Source organism: Streptopelia decaocto (genome assembly GCF_964273445.1).
Source record: "Streptopelia decaocto genome assembly, chromosome: 6".
NCBI lineage: Eukaryota > Metazoa > Chordata > Aves > Columbiformes > Columbidae > Streptopelia > Streptopelia decaocto.
In genome coordinates this window covers 24,335,763-24,358,849 of record NC_138660.1, presented here as the reverse complement: position 1 = coordinate 24,358,849, position 23,087 = coordinate 24,335,763, and the positions used below count along the sequence as shown (strand labels likewise).

Here is a 23,087-nt window from a genome sequence, read left to right as displayed (position 1 = left end):
CTGTGCTGGGACTGAGGCACTAGCTCTGGGCTTAGGCAATCGTATCCAGAAGCCCCTCACAACTTGCCACCAGTTTGCCCACTACAGCCAGGCAGCATTGCACTGTAGAAACACAGGCATGCTCGCAGCACTCTCTGGCTGCATGTGCATCCACAGGAACTCTATTGTTTTGTCAAATAAGTGACATGGTCTCCTCAACCATAGCTCACTTTACCCACGTGCTGTGAAAAAGGGTGAACCTTTCCCTTTCAGACCTTTCTTTCGAACCCTCCTCTGTCACCCTCCTCTTCACTCCCAGTTTTTTAGCACGGAAAGAGCAAGGCTGGGATGCGGGTAGTGAATCTCACAGCTGTGGCACTGAATTGGGTCCTGCAAGAGCAGATTTCATTTCTCAGCTTTACTCCAGTTCCCTGGGCAATCTTGAGCACGTCAGGGATTTTCCTGGGTCGTAGCTCCCCATCTCTAGACTGAGAGTGGTATACACTATCGCTTGTGAATATTCCCATATTCCTCCCATAGCCTTCTTTCTTCTGAGTTACTTGAGCAGGAACTCAGTGTTAAGTACAATAGCATAACATGAGCTTGATAGGTTCAAAAGAGCTCTGGACAGTAGTGTAATTAAAGAAAAAATGAACCAGTTTGAGTATTCTCTCTTTTTTCATTATTTTTCATTTGATGTTTCATACATTTCTGACCTCAAGTGAAAAGCAGGCATTTTGTCTAGATTTCTAGTTGCTCAGTGTGTCCCTGTTGCTCTTCCTAAGTTTTATTTGAGCTGGCTGCAGTTTCTCCTAAGAAGGGGTCATTATTTCAGGAATTGCTCCCTTTTGGACCAGTGAAGTCCAGGTTTTGTGGACTGAGTAACCTGCTAGACCTGTTTTTTCATAGACACCTGTTTCAAAGACAATTTTTGCTAGGAAAGAAAAGGCAGGGAGGAGATGAGATTTCTAGATTGTTTTGATTTTACTGAGTCTTGTCAGTTTTTCTTATTTTAGATCTAATGAGGCTGCTTCCATGGTGTACTGCTTGGAAACATGAAATACTGCCTTCAGGCAGTATTGTGGTAAAAATGATGATATAATACCCTATAGAAATCATCGAACAAGCTACTTGCAAAAAGAGAATTTGAGTAAAAACCCCAGGCATTGGCCACATACTCAGTGACAGATAATGGTAATTATATAGTTAAAGCATTTTACATTGTCTTGCAAATGTCCTCTCCAGATTATGGCAGTGCGGGACAATGGGTGTTTTGTCTCTGGGTCCTTCTTTTCTGATAATTACTGTGGCATTTCACACATACTCCTATATTTACAGTTGGTCTTAAAGTGGATTGGATTTACCAGTCCCAATTTGTGCCTGGAGAAAATCAGACCTGAATAAAATTTCTGTCCATCCCTTAAAATGAATGTCAGCCAATTAGTCTTCTTTTTTTTTGCAAGTTCAGCGAAATGTTTTCAAATCTTTTTGTTATTTCAGTGCAATCTCTTATTTTCAGCTAGACCTGGAAGTGGCAGCTTGACAGTAACGGCTGAATCCATCAGTACTTTAATATCTCAAGAGCTAGTTTGTTCTTATGAGATTTGAGTCGCTGTTTACTTTGTGCATTTAAAAATACACCAAATTGCTGGGGTGAAGTTCACAGCTATACTGGATACACAGCAACTGCCCCCCTGAGAGAAAGGAAAGATCGGCTAAGGGGAAAGATCAGCTTGGCGTTAGGAGGAAAACAGGCTGTTTTTCATATTTCCTGCCTTTATTTATATATTTTTTTAAAGCAAGATCACACATAAACATCTGCCAGGAAAAAATCACAACTTGTCCTGCCCCTGGAAAAAGACACACAGTTTGGTTGGTTGGTTGGTTGGTTTGGGAGATGTTTGCTGTTTAGTTGGTGACATTAATGCCTGTTCTGTGCGGGCTGGGTCTCCTCTCTGACCAGACTTTCTCCCTGTGGTGGTTTTTAGACTGTAAGGCTGTGCCAGTGCTGTCCCTCCTCTCCATCAGCCAGTATTTCAACAGCGTCACAGCTGTGCTCAGTCTGGGTTGCACAGGACTCCTTCAGTGTGACTTTGTTTGTATAAATCTTTAACTTTGCTTGTAGAGCAAAGTTGATTCTTTTTCAGGCACTGGATCTGTGCCTTTGTTTGTGGCCTGAGGTTTCTTCCCCAAACCATTCATCTTCTAACATCCCCCCAGAATAGGATTTTACTCACCTGACAGTCTGGGGCTGAACCAGTCTCTCATTTGCCATCGGGATGAGGTACGTCCAACAAGTCTGAACTAAACTCCCCCAAGTTGTTAGAGATTTGCAATTCAGTTGTGAATCCTGAGGCAGGTGGGTCCTATGGAAGATCCCTGTCCTTCAGTCCTAGTACCTCCTGTCACTTCTGTTTGAGAGTGAAGTTTCGCTCAGACTTTGTTTGCTCGGTTTCCAGAGTCACAGCAAACATAATTTAAAGGAACAGCTTTCCATTTACCCAGATAAGTTAGTACAAACATGCCCTGAATGTCCTTTGCACTGCTTGTGCCAAAGGCTTAATGACAGAGCATTGTTAAACCTCCTGTATAAATCTTTAACAGCTGGGTGAAACTTCAGTCCAAATCTGCAAACTCAAATAACTGGAAACAGTAAATGGTATTTGCTTACACTTTTAAGGCCCACTGGCTGAGAAACTGCTCTTGCTTTACATTATTTAAAGCCATTTGAGATGAAGTATTTGTAAGTTGTTTTTTAATTTCATGTGTGTTCACATACCTGGGCACTGGGGTGGGTATAGCAGAGCCAGTCTGGTATTACTTTAAGGCTTTTTGTATCTGTTCATCCAAACTCCTGTTATAATTTTCGCCCTTGAAATACTTCAATTTCTTATTCAGGTTGTGCTTACAACTGCTGTTCATTGGGCTTGCTTGATATTATTTGAATGTCCTTTTTCTGTAGGCAGCATAGGGCCAAAGGCTTCAAAGGAAGACAAACAAGCCTGTAATTCCTGTAGATACCTGTGCACTGCTATACATAGAAGATTTACCTCATCCTTGGATAACTCACTTGGTATTTTTAAGCCTGTAGTTTGAATGACTCTTACAAAAAGCATCATATCGCTTGCTGAAGTTGATGCTAGTCTTTCCTTTGATTTATTCCTTTTTCAAGTTCACTGAACTTGCCAAGTGCCTTGTTCATCTAAAAATATTTTAGTTGGCCATGATGTTACCCTTTTCCTTTTAAAATGCAGCTGTATGCCTGGTCTGCTCTGTGGAAGGCCAAATGTTCATTGAGTAAAGCTTTGGCTAACACAAGCTCGGTCATCGTAGCTTCATGGTCACCAGTGTCAGTGTCCCTTTACATCAGCTGAGGGCCTGACCTGGCATAGAGGGCTGTCAGCAATTAATCCTGTAATGATTAATCAAGGTCACCATCAGACCTACACGCCTCTGGCCTGTGAGGCAGCAGGACGCTGGAATGAGGGATGCACTGGAATTTCAGCTCCTCTGTGTCGCAAGAGTCGCTCCAGGGTGAATCTCCCTAGCTTTGTGCTCCAGACTTGCTTATCTGAGTGTCCCCAGATCTGGCAGAGTACGTAAAGCAAGGGACTTCAGTTTTATTGCATTTTCCTGTCATTAAATTGCTGCAGTCACTCCTTCCCAGTGTTGCTATTTTGAGGGCTAAATCCTGCTTCTTCAGTCCTCTTTTTGTATATAACTTGCACCACCTCTCTTCCTTTGCTTCCCATAGATTTTGCTATTAATTTAGCTAAAAAAGTATGCTTATTTTTCCTGTTCCAAATGGAAAAAGGGTGTCATGTGTATCATAGGCAGGCTGTTCACTGGACATCGTCTCTTGCAGGGTACGGGAGCTTCCCAGCAACAAACCCACAACCCACCATGGAGTGTCAGCAGGTTTACAGGTCCATTATGGGGTGATGCTGTTGCCCTTTGGGTTGAGTGAGTATTTGTTGGGTTTTGCCCAGTTCTTTCCATGATGAAAGGAAATATGTTGTAAAAGGCTATTGTTTACTGAGAAAGAAGCACTGGCAGCACAATTCTTTGCTTACTCCTCCTGACGGAAATCAAAAGTAACTTAGCTGGGGTGAAAGGAGTGTGGAATGGTACAAACCCAGACTACCTGCTCCTCATGCCTGTCGCTCTTACAGCTGACAAGGACAGTGAGGTGCTGGTTTCAAATATGCACGAAGGTTTATTTCCTTAACCAGAACTGGAATTCAAAGAAAACAGTGGATGTTTCCTTGTCCAGTGAACCGTGTTTTCCCAGTGTTACATTCATTATTATTGTTACTCAGGCTTTTTCTTGCTGCTTTTTTTTCCCTCTGACAGAGCAGACTTTCAGTCAGACCTCAGGTCTATAGGATTTGTGTTCTGCACTAATTATACCATATTCTCTAATGTCTGGAGAGCAGCCAATAGTGTTTTAACTGAAAATTTGCAAAACTGTGTAATTGTCTCTCGTGTGGCCTGACTCCATGGAAGACCTCTGGATTTTAATGATAGCTGCCTGACAACAGCTGCTACACCATATAGCATAGCAAAAATACTGAATTACCTGATCTGGGCTTGCATTTCTAATAGTTCAAGGAATGAGTAGATTCAGGTTTCAACATTTTGCAAGGGAAATATACATTGATAATTTTAAATGGACTAGGTATCACTCATTAAAGGTAACCTCTCGTTTTCCTACAGATTTCTTTTCAGATATGCTCACAAGCATTAGCTTCTGAATTCTTTTTCTTAGCCTTCATTTGCAGCTATTGCTATATCTTTCCTAAGAGGTGGCACCCAAAATCGAACATGGTTCTCCAAATGTAAATGCTCCATTGTTCACTATTCTGTCATTATATTATCTTCTGCATTATTTTTACATCCTCTTATTAATGCACCCACACACCCTATTTGCATTTTTTAACCTTTTTAAAAACGTTTTCATTACAACAATCAGATATAAGGGCAATGAAGTAAGTGTGGAACAATAGGAGTGAAAAGCTTGATTATCCTCAGACCTACACCCATTTTAAACTTCACTGGTGACACTGATTTTGATTTACACCAAGAGGAAAGAGGTGATCAAACCTACCATGTCTACACTGAGACATCCATTTTTTATAGTTAGCGAAGAATGTTTTTGTAAAACAGTTGTGGCACACAGCACGTTTGGAAAAAAGACCTTTTTCTTTCATCAGGAAGGAGGGTTTTCTGCCAGTCTGAAGAGTGGTGCTGGAGGGCCAGGTGCTGGCAGAGCTTGGCAGTGGCTGCACAGGGGAAGCGCCGCAGGCTGCGCGCGGTTTTCCTGCACAGGCACTGGGGTTCACCTGGGGTAACCTCACAGGAGGACCAGGCAGCGTATTCTTCATTTTGGGAGTGGAGGTGGCCTGAGGCACGGCCACTCTGCCATGTATGCCACTCTGCCAAGGTGGAGCAGGGAGCCACTGCCACCACAGCAAGCAACACTTGGTTCTTCCCACTCTGCAAAGAGATGGACAGCCAGTTTTAAGCTGCAGCTGGGCAAGGTGATTTCTGTTAAACAAATGAACAGTTCTGGGTTCAGAAGCAAAGTGTGTGACTCAGAACACCACCTGAGTAACACTGCTGTTAGCCAGGGAGCAGAAAAAAGGTGAAGAAATCCACAAAGCAATCCTTCATGCCTGCCTTTCTGGCAGACTGCGCCTTGGCAACCTCTTCAGTATCTCCCTTCCTTAATGACTTCTATTTTGCTTGACTCTGGACGTTCTCCAGGAGTCACTGTTAAAAGTTATTGTCTGGCGGATATCAATGCCGCTGTCTCCGGAGGGACTTTTCCTCACACTGACTGTTGCTTGGGTCCAGGTAAAATAGCGAGATACAAGTGCCTTCAGGCTTCTCCTGTGTGTCTCTGTTACAGCAATACTTTACGTGCCCAGTTAGGCAAGGTTCGTAAACACGGGTGTGGTTTTACGATACAGCTAATTTGCTGTAATGGCTAGCTGCCAGTCAGAGAGATGAGTCTGCTCCTCCTGTCAACAGCTTCATGCTCCCACTCCCTCTCCTACCGCAGATTCTGCTGCTTGTCTGACTCCTGCTGACACAGTCCAGGGCAATGACCTAGCAGAAAACTGTTCACTTTTTTTTTTCTGGACTAGTTTTTTGCCAGACTGACATCCTCTGATGGTTTACCAAGGTAAGATGAGCATCAGTGCTGGCACAAGAAGGGATGCAGGATTGCTTAAGAGAGAGGAAAGATAGTAATACAGAAGCATTACATTAAGTTGGTTGGTTGTAACTCCACACCTTTGCAACTCCCTATTTGGCTTGCACAGATCAACCACAACTGCCATCAAAGGAGGAAACTTTTCTTCCTCCTTTTTTATTACTAGAAAGATCTGTTTGCAGGATTGTTGTTTTTATTTTTTCAGATAACTTCAAAGACAAGAAGTATTAATGGCAGCAATGGAAACACAGTAGAGAAGAGGGGAAAGCAAGAGAAACAGGAAGGAATGGGATAGGAAAGGTCATGTCTGACAGCAACAGCACAATATTAGATCTGTAGCACAAGGTAGGAGTGAAATAATTTGCTTGGGGAGTCCCAGAAGCTGCAGGTGCTGCCTCTAAGCCAGCCAGGGCACAGCTGAAAGAAGGGGTGATGCCGTCCTTCTCTCCCTTAGCTGGGACCCTTGTTTATCTGCCCAACTCTCCACATTAGCTCATTGACTGCAGCTGCTGGCATGGTGGCCCTGGTGACACCTCTGCAGAGGCTGTGGGAAGCTGTGGCTGCATGCACCAGCCTGTCATTCCTGTACCACTGCCTGGAGACTCCTGTGTGACCCATTTCTTCATCCAGAAACAGCATGCTGATGGAGCGGAGGTGTGTGGAGCCAGTAGGGGAATTTGTCAGATTATCACGGCACTGTCACCTGCTGGTTATAACCATTTTGTGGCTTCTTTTGGCAAACTTTCCCAGAGTTCAGGAGCACTCTGAGAAGAAACAGTGGGAGTCCCCATGCTGGGACCAGAGGAACGTTCTTCAGCACAAGAGGACAAGAGGACCAAGAAATAAGACAGCACTCTGAACTTTATAATCATTAGAAATAACAGCCGTTCCACACTGCTGTCAATCCATGCAGGTAGGAATATGCTGTTTAATTACTATGGTAATTTTAAAGTCTTTCCGTAGCACTTGTCCAGCTCACATGGAACCTCCCCTTACATGCAAAACAGGTTTGCTATTTAAATGTCAGCTTGTGTGCACATGCCAGCTGCTAGCTTTTCCTGGAGATCCGTGACAGCTCACATTGCTGTCAATATAAATGATTTTGCAGATCGGGTTCCAGTTGGTAAGAGTGCGGTGAACCTTCCTTTCACCTAATCCAATAGGAGTGCTTTTTGGTGTGTTGGTTTTTTATTTTTATTTTTTGCCTTTGACGTGACTTCCAGGAGACACAGAGTGAAAAAGGTATTTATTTTCCTCTTTTTTCTTTCTATTTTTTTTAAAGACTTTTTCGTAACAGTGCACATTGCTAGGAGCTAAATAGGGAAATACAACACTTTGTAGGTTCAGGTAGGAGTACAGTTTATGTATTCCCCCAGCAAACATATGCTAAGAAAAATTCTGCTGCTTCATGTAATTCTTCTCTAGTGCCAAGAAAACCTGCACTTTCAGGCACAGGAGCTACTGCCAGGCTGAGCCACATCATTTTAAAAGCAGAACTTGATTGATTGTTTAGAAAATATGTACTGGGGAGGCTGAAAATCCCCTTATAAGTGTGGTATGAAGTTTTTACTACAAGAAAAACTTTCTGTTTCTAGTGTGGTTAAAACGTTTAATCCAAGTGGCTGCTGGATTAAAGTAATTCTAGTTTTGTACTTTTCTAATTTTGAATTCTGAATGGTTCAGTTTGTTTAAAGTTTATCGTTTGACAGGTCTTGCTGATAACTCTCCTTTCTTGACTTTACATTGAGGGTGGTTCATTGGACTAAGTAAACGTGTGCTGCCTGGCTTGTTAAGAAATTCCATGGCCTAGATTTAGTGTAAGATCTGGTCTAGGGGTTTAAGAAGTGTGGAGGCAACGCTTTGACGCTGGGCTTTGGCAGATACGGGTACAGTCATGCTGTTTAGATAGAAGGAAAGGCACACAGAAATATAGACCTATTCTAGAAGCAAACTGGGTCTCCTATTTGTAAGTTCAGGTCTGATGTTGAGTAGACAAAGACAGGACCTGGATTCTTGTGCTTGTCTTGAAAAGCAAAATTTTAGGTGGTTTTTGCACTTGACTCTCTCAGGTTTTTTTAGGTTTTATTTTCTCCCCAAAGCCTCCCTGAATGGGTGGGTTTGTTTTATTGGGATCTGTCTGAATTCCTTCAAGAACAAGCTGCCTCCTGCACAGATTGCAGAGCACTCTGATGGAACCAAAGGATGGAGTTCAGATATTACCTCATTTCTGCTGGTTTGTTTTTAAAGACATACTGACATTTCACCTTGCACCTGAACATGTTTAGGATGTTTTTTTACAGAAGCTGAGGCCAGTGGAAATGTTATCCTTTTTAGTCACTTTTCTTGGAGAGGGTTAAAGCAAATAAACATGCAAGGGCTCATCCTGCTCTATAGACAAGTCCACATGAACTGCCTTGAAGGACAGAAGTGGAAGGAACAAGTACCTTCTCCTGGTGTCTCCCAGCACCCATCCCTTGCTGCAGCCTGGGCTCCTCCCAGGCATCAGATCCATCACAGATTCATTTGTTGACAACTGTTATTTCTTTTGACTCTTCTGGTGTGCTGGAAACAGTCTCTGCCTTGGAAATCGTTACATCTGTATAACTTGTGAACTATGAGTAATGGTTTCCTCCAGTTTAACTCACCGCTTCTCTTAGGGGTTTCCATTGTGCCCGTCTTTCTCCCAATCTGCCCAGTTCTGCTTGGAGGTGAGCTATGGGATCTCTGTGCAGCCGCTTCCATGGTCCCTCGGAGAGGAATTCCAGGTAAACGTCGATCTCCCTGAAGAGGACACTGCTCAAGGATAAGCCTGGGAAATAAATTCAAAACTCCAGTAAATACCAACATGTGGAATACTGACTTAATGGCTGCATGATAAGTTGCCCTTCTCCCCACTAGCACCTCTGTCCTCTGGAAAGAGGTTACTGGCTACCTCTTTTTTTTTACTAGAAAAAAATTACCACATCAACTCTGCTTCCCCTTTCTCACCCCTTTCTCTCACAGAAGTACAGCTAACTTTGCTCTCCAAGGCAAGTGAATTGATACAGGTCTGAGAATTGTTGTCGGTTTTATACGGCTCTTTAGTCTTCTGCTTGTGTTTCCAGCCTTTCTGTTCCCAGAACTTTGTCTTTTTTTCAGTTATACCTCTTGGTCTTTCAAAAGATATTGCCATGGTCTACAAACTCTGTCTTTCCAGTGTCCTTAGATCCTTCTGGCTGCACCACTGCCACCTTCTTCTTCCTTGCAGGCCAGCCAGTGGTATTTCAGTAGGGCTTGGGAGCAAAGTGGCATCATGGACACGTGCACCCCTCGGCAATTTAATCTCAGAGGGATGGGTGTGTATGATTTTAATTCCTGTAGTGCTAGAGTATGAGCTTTTGAACACTCTTCATGTAGCTATCTTGCCAATGACTCGCTAATTTTACTTCTCTTTTGTTCAGGAATAAGTAACTAGTCGTTTTGCCTTTAAAAATGGGTAGAGGTCAAGAGAAAAATCTATTCCTTTCAGTTGTCTGGAGCAGTAACTAAAACAGCACTGTTTTGCTTATATATATATCTCTCAAGAACTTTTAGGCGTATTTAAATATTCTCCATTTTCAATTCTGTGTGAAACTCAAGCTGTTGTGACTCAATCTCTGCTTGAGGATCCACAAAGGAGAAGGTAGAAGGAGCTGAGTACTGACTTTAAGTGTGTTTAAAAAAGGATAAAAGAGTTTCTCTGCAGATGGATACATAGTGCATATTGTATATATATATGCATACAGACATAATACCCACACTGTGTGTAGGGAGTATATATATACAAATGTGTGTATAAGTGTATACATTCACACATATCCCTGTTTAGTCTCTGAATAGATGGAAGAGCCACTTGGTTCTCATATTTTCTTCTATTATAGTTGCAGGTGCTGTGTCCAGGAACCTCAGGCTTGTTTCTATGGCAGCTATTCCCAGCCTTTTAACATCCCGCCTTCCCTCAATCCCCATTTGGCAATAAGAGGAAAAGAGTGTTGTGACACCCACTCTGCGCATCTCGTGGTGGGGCTGAGAGCATGGGCAGAGATGTCTGCTGGTGACAGGCTCATATGGAAGGGACTTGGGCGCTGCAGACACTGATCTCTTCGCTTTGTATTGGGGGCTTTGGAGGACAGCGCTGATCTCTCTCTCTCTCTCTCTTTCTTTGTCCTTTTTTTTCTTTTTTTCCTCCTTCTAGCTCTGCCCTGAAGCAGGATGGCAATATCCGAATGGCATCATGAGCAGGAATGTTAGGGAACCTGTGCTGCACTAGACAGGCTGACTAATCTCCCTTTAAATAATCTCCCTTTAAATAGTCTGGGAGCACTCTGGTGAGCTTCTGTTTCAGGAGCCATGAGAACACAGCCATGACTGGTCTGTATAAATAGCCACATCCATGCTGGTAAGCAGCAAACAGCACAGTTAGTTGCTCTAGGAAGGTCTTCCTATTTTGGTCTTGTTGTTGCCTGGATAGCTGCAATCAAATTCTGGTAATGTTTCCGTATAGCAGCAGTTCTGCTGCCTTTTCTCACACTGCTATATCATCAGCAACGGTGAGGAGGGAGCAGCTACCCTTTGGAGATAGACTTCTGTCTCCAGTCACTTTGCATCTGAGTGGCAAAGGAGCTGTGGCTTGCTGAGGTCTGTATGGCTGGCTTGAGCTAAAACAGTTCATTTGACATCCTTTTGATCAGTGCTCTGAGTTCCAAAGTCTCATGGATATTTATAGCATCTGGAAGGTGAAAGCAAGGAATATTTGAATACTCGCAGCCTAGCTATGGATCTGGATAGACCATAATGTGACAGTGCTGTCTGAAATTAGCTGCGCTGCCCTAACTTGGTGATCAGCACATTAAAATAAAAGTTAACCAAGTCTATGTTTTAATAGACATGCTGGCTAATAATAATATTTTCTCTTGTAATGTAGAAGAGTGGCAACTATTCTCCAGGTAGGTACATGCACTCTGCAGCTGCATAAGCAATCTTCAGTTTGCCTCCAGCTGGTCCTGAATTACCAAGACAGCCTTCAAACACATACAGATCCAATACACGGCCAATAGCTGCTCTAGCGCTTTCCAAGATTTAGGTAAATAGGAGAATCCTCAATGAAGAGCACAGCGAGTCTTGTCTCAGCTGAGGTAGGAGGCATTTGAATTTCTTACTCATACTGTATTGTCATCTTCTCCCTGCCATCCTACCCACTCAATGCGTCAGAGATCTAAGGCTTGATTTTTATTTATTTTATTTTATTTTTTCTCTTTTTCTCCCCCTTCTCTGCTGAGCAGAGGATATTCAGGCTTTCAGTTTCTGGTGCATCATGTCAGAGATCCTTTTTCTTTCCTTTTAAATTTTTTTTTCTCCCCCTCTGTTCAGACGTAATTTCCCTGAGCCAGTGGGTTTTTACCAAGGTAAATAAGCTCATGGGAGAGGCTTGGTGCAAGAGGGCAGAAGGCTGAGGGGGTCTGAGGAGAGGAAGAAAGACCATGTGAGGGGGATAAAACAGACCAGTTACACTGAAGCAGCTTCCCTAAATGCCCCCTCATGTTTGCCTTCCTCCCTAATTTTGCTTTTAAATCACTGTACAGATGTTGAGTTTTTTTGCCTGGCCAGAAGTCCCACCCAATGCAGTGGGACACCATTCAGACTGTTCTTAATCTTACTGGGGGAGGAATGTTCTCTTTCTTTCTCTTTTCCTGCTTACTGCTTACCATCCTTGAACAGGGGGCACAGCCGGGGTCAGGGATTGCCTCAGTATGTTGTTTATATGGGATTTCAAGTTCATACTTTGCAAAGCAAAAGTTCTGTACCGGGTTTTGGAAACACCATCAGCAGAGATACAGCAATGGTCTTCTGAGGGAAAATACTATAGTGGTTGATTATCAACAATCTTCTAAATTACAAACCCACAAAACTCCCAGCCTGTGAATTTAATTAAAAAGAAATAACAAACCACAGACAGCTTTTTCATTAACTGTATTTAGTGTACTTACCTTATGTCACTCCAGTAAGATCAAGCAGGCTGTTCTGGGTAAGTCTGGTCTGTGTTGCCAGCTAGCACAGTAATGTGGGTTCTCTTTGGAAAAGCACAAGAATGAGACAAAGCTGAAAGTAGCAGAAATTTTGTTTCAAGGCAGGAGAGGTTCCACCTAGTAGGGATGGCAAAATCTGCCCCATCACATTTTGCAGGGCTAAGGGTGGGTCAAAATATAATGCGTTTTATCTTTTTCACCCTAGCAAAATGGCTTCATTTCCTGTCTTGAACCAAGAGACCTTGTTTCGTAACGGTACCTGGAGCTATCGAATTCCAGCCCTGCTCTACCTGCCACGGTTTAGCATCATCCTGGCATTTGCCGAGGAACGAGAGGATTTGGTGGATGAACATGCCAAGCTAATAGCGATGCGCAGAGGCATTTATAACCCAATCACGCACCATGTTCAGGTATCAGTGTGGGGAGAAAATGGGGGAGACTGCCTACCTGTACTGCTCCCCTGTCCCCAAATCATCTGGATGTGTTTGCCCTCTCGCTGTAGGGAGAAGGCAGCTTCTTCTACCCAAAAATGGGAGATAAATCTGCCTGTAAGTAATGTGTGCATCATTATAACTGCTGGGATTCAGCCCCACAGTTGGGCAGCTGTTGGGGAGACTGAAGTGGGGCAGGTCCAGGAGATTTTCTGGGGAGGGCTTTAACCCATCATTGCGGAGCTGAACAGATACAGAGATGGGACAGAAGTCCTGTTGCGACAGCAAAGATGTGCAGGAGGGGCAGAAATGGGGAGGCCCACAGGGATAAGGAGGAGTGAGTTAGAGATCAGTGACTATTCTTTTTTAATTCATCTTCTTAGAACTAATTTCTGGTCTAAAAAACAATTGAGAACAGTGAGTCTCCCCACGCAAAAGTGTGTTGTCTGGTTTGTCTGTGCCAGTGAATTGGCTACTTTATTCATCTACCCGTTATTATTAACAGTTATCTTGCTGGGTGACTGGGGGTGGTGGATACTCTATTTATAATCATTTCCTGCATTTGCAAATGCATTAATCTCTTAAAAAAAAAAGTAATTATATTTTTCTATTCTGATCCTTCATTGGTGACTGGTTGTCTTAGATTATAGACTCTTAAGAGCTGGAGTCTGCCTAGCAGAAGCAGCCTCTGAGTGCACCTGCAGTGTCACACCATTCAGGTAACATCCTGCGTAGCCCCCTGTAATTCACTTAAGTAGGGCTCAGTTGGTCATAAACTTAGTAATTGATGTTCACATGCTAGAGTTTCTTAAAACGGAAATATTAAATATTCAAAAAAAGTTAATACTGGTTGAATAGACCAAGATAAGACATGACCGCAAAGGGTAATCAGCAAGTCAGAGTGGAAAACCTAATTAGTATAATTTTACTGGGAAGTACTGTTTCTTTTACCAAACCAATAACGCTACGTAGGAATAATTTTCTAGTTGCAGTGTTGGTGTTAGAAATGTGATTGCGTTATGTACTAATCAGTTAAAAGAATGACAGGGCTCTCTGACCTGTGTTCTTCATTGGATAGTGTGGGGTCCAAATTTCCACAGCGGAGTGTGTAAAGCCCCACAGTCAGCTCCAGCAAAGTGCCTCAGTGTAGGCTGGGACAGCCGCTCACACACAGATCAAGGTGGAGGAAGAGGAGCCTGAATGGAAAGGAATTTGTCAGCATCCAGGGTACCTGAAGAGAGCTTGGTTATCTAGCTGACTTCCTAAGAAGCACTGACACAGCATGGCAACTGTACTAGCACACTTTGACCACTGGGCATGTCTGTGTGTCATTTGCTTGTGAGAATTTCTGAAAATTCAGCTACTGTAGTTTTTTGAAGAGTGTTATCAGACACCAGCTGCATTGAGATTGAGAGCTGTCAGCTCCTCAGTGAATAGAAATTAACAAGGACATAACCCACCTATCTGGTGAAGTCGGATGTGCATGTGCACTGCGTCATCCAAACAATTTTTACTTGCATCTGGTGATGCCAGTATGTTGTCTTCCCATTTCTTGCTCTATCCACTAACTTGCTTCTCTTCTGTTCTTCTCATGCTCTTCTGTGAGTTTTATCTGGGCATCCTTATGCTGTAACACGGATCTATTTGTAATGGTCTATTTCATTCTTGTCTTCCTTCACATGGGCCCTGGCAGTGGAAGCACATGGAGAGCATTGCCAGTGCACAGCTGCAAGACCACCGATCTATGAACCCCACTCCTGTTTACGATGAGGTCTCAGGGAAACTGTTCCTGTTCTTCATAGCCATCCCAGGACAGATCTCTGAGCTGCACCAGCTCAGGACAAAGACCAACCTGGTACGTCTCTGCTACGTCACTAGCATGGACCACGGACGCACCTGGAGCAATGTCCAGGATATCACCAATGGTACCATTGGCACCGAGCACAAAAACTGGGCTACTTTTGCCCTGGGGCCAGGTCACGGATTACAGTTGCTCAACGAGGCCCGGAGCCTTGTGATTCCTGCCTATGCCTATCGTATCTTGGACCCTAACCAACAACCCATCCCTCATGCCTTCTGCTTCATCAGCTCCGACCACGGGGTAACGTGGAAGATGGGGAACTTTGTGGAGGGGGAGGGCACAGTGGAGTGCCAGGTAGCAGAGGTGCACAGCTGTGGCAGGAGGGTTGTCTACTGCAACGCAAGGGGCAGCAGGGGAGCCCGAATCCAGGCTGTCAGCTACGATGATGGGGAGGACTTTGAGAGAGGCCAGCGGGTTGAAAAGCTTGTAGAACCTCCCTCGGGGTGTCATGGAAGTGTTATTGCCTTCCCACCTCCCGCTTACGTCAGATGCCGAGATAGTTGGTTGCTCTTCTCTCATCCTACAGACCCAAAGAGTCGAAGAGATTTAGGAATTTACCTCAACAAAAGCCCTTTAAATCCGTCTGACTGGACAAAACCAAGCATCCTCTTCAAGGGCCGGTGTGCTTATTCAGATCTGCAGTACATGGGGCTTGGGCCAGATGGCTCACCCTTGTTCTCCTGCCTCTTTGAATATGGGACCCGGCAACCATATGAAGAGATGATCTTTGTGATGTTCACTTTGAAGCAAGCCTTTCCATCAGAGTGCTGAATCTTGAGCCTTTTCATCAGCATCACCTTTTTTTACCATCACTTCTCATCTTTCAGCAAAAGGGGGTTTTTGTGCCCCTCCTGCACCCGCAGTTTGGCATTGGCTGTGGCATCTATAGATTACGAAGCCTATTAAACATACTAAAACTGAAGATGTTTGACGTTGTTTTCTGTTGCTGGTTCTCCCTTCTTTGCCTTTCCCTTTGGCTGCAATCTTAAACATCATGTGCTCAAAACGAGCACGACATTCGCAGAGGACCTCTTGCCTTGAGGTTTCCTTGACTTGATGAGGGATGTGCATGCTGCCAGTGTAGAGACTGTGTGGGGACAGAGGGCAGTGATTTTATGCTGATCTGTATTTAGTATGTTGTGGAGAAAGTGCTAGAGAGGACACTGGGCTTGCTGCCCTGTATCTGCAGTTACCTTCTTCAGAAAACTACTTAGGCTCTGGTGAGGTGCGCTGCTTCTTGCAGTCAGTATAGGACTTGCTGGCAGCTCTGGGTTTTAGGGCTTGCTGTCTTCTCACTTCAGAGATGCCATGGGGTATTCCTTGCCCTCTTCTGCAGTGGATTTGGAGTTGCCTTGCTGAGTTCGCAGGCCCCCTAGGGACTTCTGGCTAGCTTAGCCTGCTTCTCACTTCCCATGCTGTGTGTTCTTGCTTATTTGCCCTTTTGCTTATACTGCACTAAGGAGCTGCAGTAGCTAAGGTGTAAGAAAACCATAGCGTCATGTGCTCCAGCTATTCCCTGAGCAGCGACAGTAGGACCCATGCAGGACACCAGGACCCCCACCATGTCTGGGGACATGGCAAGTGGCAGAAAAGGCATTTTTGCTTGTGTCGAACCTGCAGGATCAGGACAGGTCTGCAGAGGGAGCTCCCAATTTATAGTCAGGAGGGGAAATACTTGCTGGTCTAACACAAGCACTAAACTATGATCCAAAACCAACCGCTCTTATTGCTGACAACCCAGTGTCTTGAAAGCATGGCTGCTATTATTAGAACATTATTGGCATATGAGCAATGTGCAATGAGCAAAAACAAATAACATTGTCCCCCTGCCAGCAAATTGCAAAGGCACAAGTGTCAGGGGAAAAGGACCTGACCAAGCCCAGAGCAGCATGACAGTGCTCCAGCTGGAAGGCTTTCCAACATAGACAGATTTTCAGCAGGTTTCTGAAAGAAACAGCCCCAGTTTTGGTGAGAGAGACTATTCTGAGGCTACAGTGTGATTTGAAAGGAGACATTATTCTGTGACTAAACAAGGGGAGTGACCAGAAATGAATGGGTACCAAGGGAGACACGTCAGAGCAGATGGAGCTGGGAGCTTTACCCATGCCTCTGGACAAAATTCTGCTTTATGAACCAGCCTGTGCTTTTTTGCTGGGTGCTGCATTCTGTGTGTGTGCACATGTGGAACAGCTCCAAGGAAATTACGTTTGTTTGCTCTATTGGTAAAGAAAAATACCCGCTTTTCAAGAGTGCTCTCAGAATGTATCCCCTTTGGGGAGCACTAACAGGTCCCGTAGGATCCTTTGTGCTGTCACTGTTCAGGTCTTCAAGTCTCTGCTTGCTCAATGTTCCCACCCTTGCCTTTTATTTAGCTTTCAGTGGCAGCGGGAGAAGGAGCCCTGACTTTTCTCACTGTCTAGGTTTGTTTCAGGGCACATGGAGGTTGCAAGTACCAAGGGAGTGAAGAGATCTCATGGCCTTCATGAATACACCTGTAATTTGCTAAGCCTTTCCCAAGCAGCAGGTTAGTAACGTGCTGGGCTGGAATAGCACACAGGAGCTCAGCTAACCTGTACTTTGTGGGTATTACTCATGTGCTCTTTATATGTAGGCTAGAGTCTAAATACACCTTTGTGGCCAGTAGCCTGTTACTGATGCCTAATGAGGGAATGTTATATTTAGACTTCAGCAAAGCTGGCTGCTGTCCTAGAGACTTAACTTTCCTTGTCAGGCATGCTATTGAAGTACTTGTTTCATGACATGAAAATGCATATTAGAGAACTTTTTGTCTGACCAAGCCTGGCAGTGCCCTTCCTGATGCACTGCACAGCCTGGGTATATGTGGGGAATTTGAGTGACCAATGTGCATCTTGAGTGATGCTACAGACCGTATTTATCTATTGGTCCTGGATGGGCTGGTGAGTCCACAGGCAGCTGGTACAATACTACCTAGACATCTGTAGCAAACCCAGTTTAGATAAAGCGTTTGTTGCAGCATCTGAGAGACACCTTGGGATAATACTCTAATGTGGGGTAAAATAATGTCTGCTTTGTCCATAGACTGCCTGGACTGCAACTTTTGATTAGCCAGCATCAAAATGTGTCCCAGTTCTTTGTCTCTGGCCTCATTCTCTCAGGTAAGTTTAAATGAAATACTGCTGCTGCTGCAGTTAGCTGAAAGCTTCTGTTGAGTCTGGGTTGGATTTGTCTGACAGAGGTACCCATTATTGTTTTGTTTTACGAGGGCAGCTCTTACACAGTGCTTTGTCCCACCCATGGGACGACAGTGTAGACTATTTGAAGCACAGCCTATTCCTTGTGGAAACCTGAGGGCTGTGCTGGCTACATCTGCAGTGTCACTGTATCACCTTGCATGTAACTCCCCCTCTACAGCAAACGCTTCAGCTCCCCTCTAGATAACTTCTCTAATCTCTTCTTCCTCAGATCTACTCACCAGTCTTCTCTGACACAGGCATGAACGGAAAGAAAACGAACAGTGTAAGTATCTGCTGCAGAACAGCCTCTTGTCTCTCTGTGGGACAGAAGTTGCTGCTGTCCTCTGGGAATCAGGTGGTTCAGGATGCGCATGTGTGCATGTGCTGACCATGCAGGGATCGGTCTTTCTCCAGTGCTGCAGAGTTCACATGCCAGCGCCATGAGAAGTAGAACAGACACCATTTCCTCTTCAGGCAGGTTGCGAATGAGCCATTAGGCATCTCAGAGCTGTTTATGTCAGGGGATTGGGATTCACCTTTTGAGCAGCTGGAGCTGTACTGTGAGAACTTTGGGATGAAGAGGTATGCACAGAAACTAGCTTGCACATCTTATTGCCACGACTGCTCATGTTTGAATCCCATCCCCATGTTTATGTCTCCAACTCAAGGAGTTGTGTGTGGCTGGATTGAGAATTCACATATTTTAAGGAAGTAACAGCTTGCTAAAAAACAAAGTTGATGGCAGGATGGATAGGAGTTGAGCGTTAAGTATTCAGCTAATCAGCCTCAATTGCCTGACTGGGGTTTGTACCTCTTTGTTACCTTGTGTTAACTTCCAATAGTTCAGGAGAAGCTCTCCAAAACACAGATTAATTCCAGCAAAACTCATGTTGAGCAGCAGCTCTGTCCACTCTGCATTGACACGTGGGTCCGCTGCATGGAGAGCACTGTGAGGTCAAGCAGTGGCTTAACATTCAGTGCTGTTCTGCTTCCCGCTGCAGCTGTGCTCCAGAAAAGCTACTGTAAGAGTCAGAAATCCCAAGGAGCTGGTACAGGTCAGGCTAACAGCAGGCTATGGTCAGGCAGGACTGCCAAGAGCTGCACAGTCCCTTTGCCATATGCAGATACTCTTCTCAGTAGGGAGAATAGACTTTGTAACCATTCTGTGGCCTGCAAGAGCTTACAGCTGCTGTGCATGCAGAGCCACTTCACGACCTCATCATCTGACTCCATTTAGGCACCTGAACCTGTCGGAGTTCGTCTCCCAAAGCCCTGTGTAGATCTGTGTGAAGCTGAAGAGCAGGTCCAGCAGATCTAATTTCGGCCTGCAGACAGTGCTCGCTCAGCGCGGACAGGAAACCCTGCATGTTGCAGTTCTGCCCTTTTAGCTGGGCCCTGTGCTGGCCACACAATTCTGAATTGCTGGTCCCCACAGTTTTATGTCAACAGCAGAGATTAGGCTGGTCGTTGCTGAGCAGATGTCTGGATAACAGCACCAAGGAGGCAGGCAGGGGTTAATACTGGGCTGTACTGGTTCACTCTCCCTTTCTGTATCCACAAATTTGAATCTCTCCCAGTTCGGTGATAGGCTGCTCTCCCCTGCCTTGCTGCCCAGGCTGGGTACAGGAACAGCTCTCCGTACGTGATCCACGTCCCGCAGTTCCAGCACTTGTCCTGGCTCTGGGAGGTGAGGGTTGCATAGGGCAAGTGTCTGTGCTTTCCGTGGGGACTCCCGCTCTGTACACTGAGTCCCAGGCAGAGTCCCAGCTTGGCTGCTGCTTTTAGGTGTGTGCAGAAGTGCTGCTTGCAAAGGCAGAGTGGTTGGAGGTACACGGTAGGCAAACAACTTTGCTGTGCAGGCAGTGCCCCTGTAGCAATGTCCTCGCTTGCTGCGAATGTGCCCTTTGTTGCCCTGCCTTGGAGACATAGCACCGAGCATGCCACACAGCACAGACAAGGGACAGATGTACAGGCAAAGAAAAAGGGAAGCGAAAGCTCCAGTTCTCCCCTCTCTGACGCAGGTTGCCAGAAATGGCTTTGCTCCATCCCACCTTTGGGGATTTAGGATAGGAAAGGTCTTTGAATTCATCTCACAGTAGCTGACAGTGAGCTTTGGTCAGAAATCCCCAGAGCAAATCAGCCTCTAATTCTGCTTCTGTGCATGGAAACATGCTGGGGTAATTTTTTTTCAGTTCTTTAAAGATGATGTGACAGTAGACAAGGCAGGAATGGGACAATCAGTGCTGAGTATCCTAATGCACGGTGTGTTTCTCATCAGTCTGGGATTTATTTTTTCCCCATGGAGACCTGTAGCATGTAGGACAGACAGACGGGAAAAGGATGGAAACAGAAAGGGTCTGGCAAGCAATCGTAAATGGGACAACAGGCCACCAAAGCCTGGAGGACTGGGTCAGTGGGGGAGCAGAAGGGATTCCTGGCTTGGACTTTTTGATACAGAGTATTAGGACATGAAGGGAAAGGCAGGGAACACAGGCTTGTGAGCCACTTCAGCCGCAGCATGAAGAGGCAGAGCGGGGGCTGCAGGAACATGTCACAGTCGCTCTCTGAGCTGTTTGAGTTGAGGAAGTTGTCCGCGGCTGAGTTTCCTTTCCCTCTCTGCGCTATTGAAACAGGAAGCTGGTGAGCTGAGCCTGCCTGATCGTTACACACAGACACACAGCCAGCTCTGGCAGCCCCTGCACTGGCATTCGGGTTCCCTCCAGCTCCAGCGATGGATCAGTGCTGGTACCACGGCAACATTACCCGCTCCAGAGCCGAGGACCTGCTCTCCAAAGTAGGCAAGGATGGCAGCTTCCTCGTGCGGGCCAGCGAGTCCATCCCTTCGGCGTATGCCCTCTGCGTGCTGTAAGTACAGCTTTCAACCTTGTGCTTCACGCGGACACTTTTGTCCCCGCTTGTGCAGGGTGTTACCCCCTCTATCCTCACCAGCACAGGGGCAAAGAGCCACTGTACCCACCAGGACAGTGCAGCCCACAGCAGAGCGTGGCTGGTTTCACCTGCCTGACCACCGGGTAGGGATGGGTTGGGAGCAGGGTCAGGCTGAACAAACACTGTGTTGCTCACGCTACTGTCACCCCTGATTCAAAAGGAGAGAATAATCAAAGATACCGCAACTCTGCTCTGAGAGAAAATAACCTCTTGACCTCTTTGGGCCTGTTAACAACTTGGGTCAGGTATTTACATTTAACAATTCAAGTACTGAGCTTGGTACCCTCCCAGGCACTTTTCTTGCTCTGGTTCAGTGTGTGTTTGACCCACCTGCTTGTACAGGGTGTTTCAAAAAGATGGATCCAATTTGAAAACATTCTATCTCTGCAACCACAAACTATCATCTTGATGTTCTCTGTGCCGCAGGTGGAGAGAACATAGAGCATTTATAAAAAGGTTGCTAAAACTTGATAACTCATTAAACTGTTTGTAAATTTTTGTGTAATTGTAATATACTGGGTCTGTCTTTTTGAAGCACCCTGTACAATGCTGTGTCCCACACAGCAAATGGCTTGAAGTAGCTCCTGGAGCTGTGCATGATACACCTGGCACAGCAGTGATTCTACCTGCATTGTTAATATGGATCATGTGGGAAAGAGGGAGAGAAGTGCTGGCAACCCTGGCCCCCCAGTTCTGGTGTAGGGCTGGGAACTCGAGAGCAAGGCCTCCTGCCCTGGGTTTGTGAGGGGCAGGTGTTATTCCCACAGGCAGGAGTGTAGGGCAAGAGGAGATTGAAGTCAGTAGGTGATGTCTGAGGCATTTGACTTTGTATTACAGAAAGATACGACAGTTGCTCTCTGCCTGTCAGATCTTCCTTGCTGCTGTTGTGCAGCAGGTTACTACAACTTATTTAATCCTTACCCCACATTAAATTACAAGCAGGTTTCTCAGTGTAGTTTCTTTCTGAAAGTGTATTTCTTAGAGTGGTAAAGGGTTGCTGCCATTTATAACTCTGGTCTAACTGCTTGTCTCTGAGGTCAGACGTCTGGTGAGAGCACAGTCTGCTGCAGAGGATTCATCTGCAGAAAAGCGTGGGGCTGGGTGACTGCCCTGCAAGTGTAGGTGTTGGACTGTCAGAGATCGGTGCCTGAGTAGTGGGGGTGTTCACAAAGCACAGAGAGCCTCTGTGCCTGCCTGTTGAGATGTTTGTTGTAACGTGGGGAAGAGCTGGAGGGAGCAGAGAAAGAGGGGCGGCTGCAGAAGAATAGCCAGGACAAGCAGGAGGAAGGAGGTGCAATCATGTAGCATGGGCTGAGGGCCCAAGTTGCAAGTCAGGGAACATTTTACTCAGACTGCTTCCATTGAGTGTTTTTAGTATGACCCATTTGATTTGCCTTGTAACCACAAAATGTTTTTGTGGAGTGATGGTGGGGATTATAGAAAGGGAAGGTGCTGTAAAAATGTCTACTAAAACACATTTGCATAAGTTTTTCCATTGTAAATGTTTACGCAGCCAACTTTGAAAGCCTTTTGTGACTTGAGAGACATGGGATCAGGAAATAGACACAATATAATGACCAGGATTTTCTGAACCGGGAGCCAAAGGTTCTTAAATCCATTCTGAGGTGGCTGACATGAATGGCTTGATTAAAAAAATGGGGAGCACCCAGCCCCGTCAGCCAAGAGCAGCTGGATCTGTGGTGGAAGGTCTGGCATTAATTACAGTCTGAGACAAGTCACACAAACTTCTGTCAACGTTTCAGCTTACACTAGTTTTCAGTTAGTTCGTGAAGATAAAGGATTAAAGTTGGTGAATGTGTCTTTCCCTCTGAATGTCATCTTGACAAAATGGGCAGCTTTGCTGAAGCTGGAAACCTCCTCAGAGATGTATCAGTTTCAGCTGTGTTATTGACTGGAAGGCACTTGAAGTTTGAGCTTTTCAGTCACTTCTGTTTGAAAAACAGGGAGGCTGGAGACAGAGAATGAGAGAAGAGAGCTGAGAATTGAAAGCCTGACTACAAAACGTTTTCACAAAAGGAGAATTATTTTGAAAGTGAGAAAATGTCAACTGCGTATAGATAAGGAAAACGAAAAAACATGAAATTTTCTCTGAAAAAGAATCATCATATTCTATTATACAAAACTATAATATTTATTGGACAGATCAGTCAAAATCCAGCAAAAGCAGTTATTATAGGATGAAATAGTGATTTTCTTGAAGAGCTGCTTTAGGAAAATAGGGTTTGTATAAACATAGACAAGGGAGGTGTGCTTGCAGGGCCTTTTTTGTGAAACTTGGAGCAGCAGCAGCATTTCTTTTAGCAGTGAGCTGAAACAGCAAATAGAGAGAGAATGCTCCACCCCTTGCACCACTGTCCTCTGCTCCACTGC

The 23,087-nt window shown here is 45.1% G+C and overlaps 2 protein-coding genes across 11 annotated transcripts in view; both read left to right on the top strand.

Moving 5' to 3' along the window:
• Window positions 1-15,454, top strand: part of NEU2 (neuraminidase 2) — a 32,978-nt gene extending 17,524 nt beyond the window's left edge. The window contains exons 1-5 of one of the 7 annotated variants that reach the window (XM_082057298.1): window positions 6,381-6,541; window positions 6,689-6,850; window positions 6,947-7,109; window positions 12,446-12,650; window positions 14,365-15,454. In XM_082057298.1, coding sequence (XP_081913424.1) covers window positions 12,450-12,650; window positions 14,365-15,303 — 1,140 coding nt within the window. In that variant the 5' untranslated portion in view covers window positions 6,381-6,541; window positions 6,689-6,850; window positions 6,947-7,109; window positions 12,446-12,449 and the 3' untranslated portion in view covers window positions 15,304-15,454. Of the gene's footprint in view, window positions 1-3,844; window positions 3,943-6,380; window positions 6,851-6,946; window positions 7,110-7,304; window positions 7,439-10,703; window positions 11,350-12,445; window positions 12,651-14,364 lie in introns of those variants that run through there. The other 6 variants (XM_082057295.1, XM_082057299.1, XM_082057296.1 and 3 more) reach the window with 6 other exon arrangements.
• INPP5D (inositol polyphosphate-5-phosphatase D) overlaps window positions 13,867-23,087 on the top strand; it is a 58,049-nt gene continuing 48,828 nt past the window's right edge. For all 4 annotated transcript variants that reach the window (XM_082057290.1, XM_082057289.1, XM_082057288.1 and 1 more), the window contains exons 1-5: window positions 13,867-13,898; window positions 16,953-17,056; window positions 17,593-17,669; window positions 17,977-18,030; window positions 20,381-20,612. In XM_082057290.1, coding sequence (XP_081913416.1) covers window positions 20,479-20,612 — 134 coding nt within the window. In that variant the 5' untranslated portion in view covers window positions 13,867-13,898; window positions 16,953-17,056; window positions 17,593-17,669; window positions 17,977-18,030; window positions 20,381-20,478. The remainder of the gene's footprint in view (window positions 13,899-16,952; window positions 17,057-17,592; window positions 17,670-17,976; window positions 18,031-20,380; window positions 20,613-23,087) is intronic.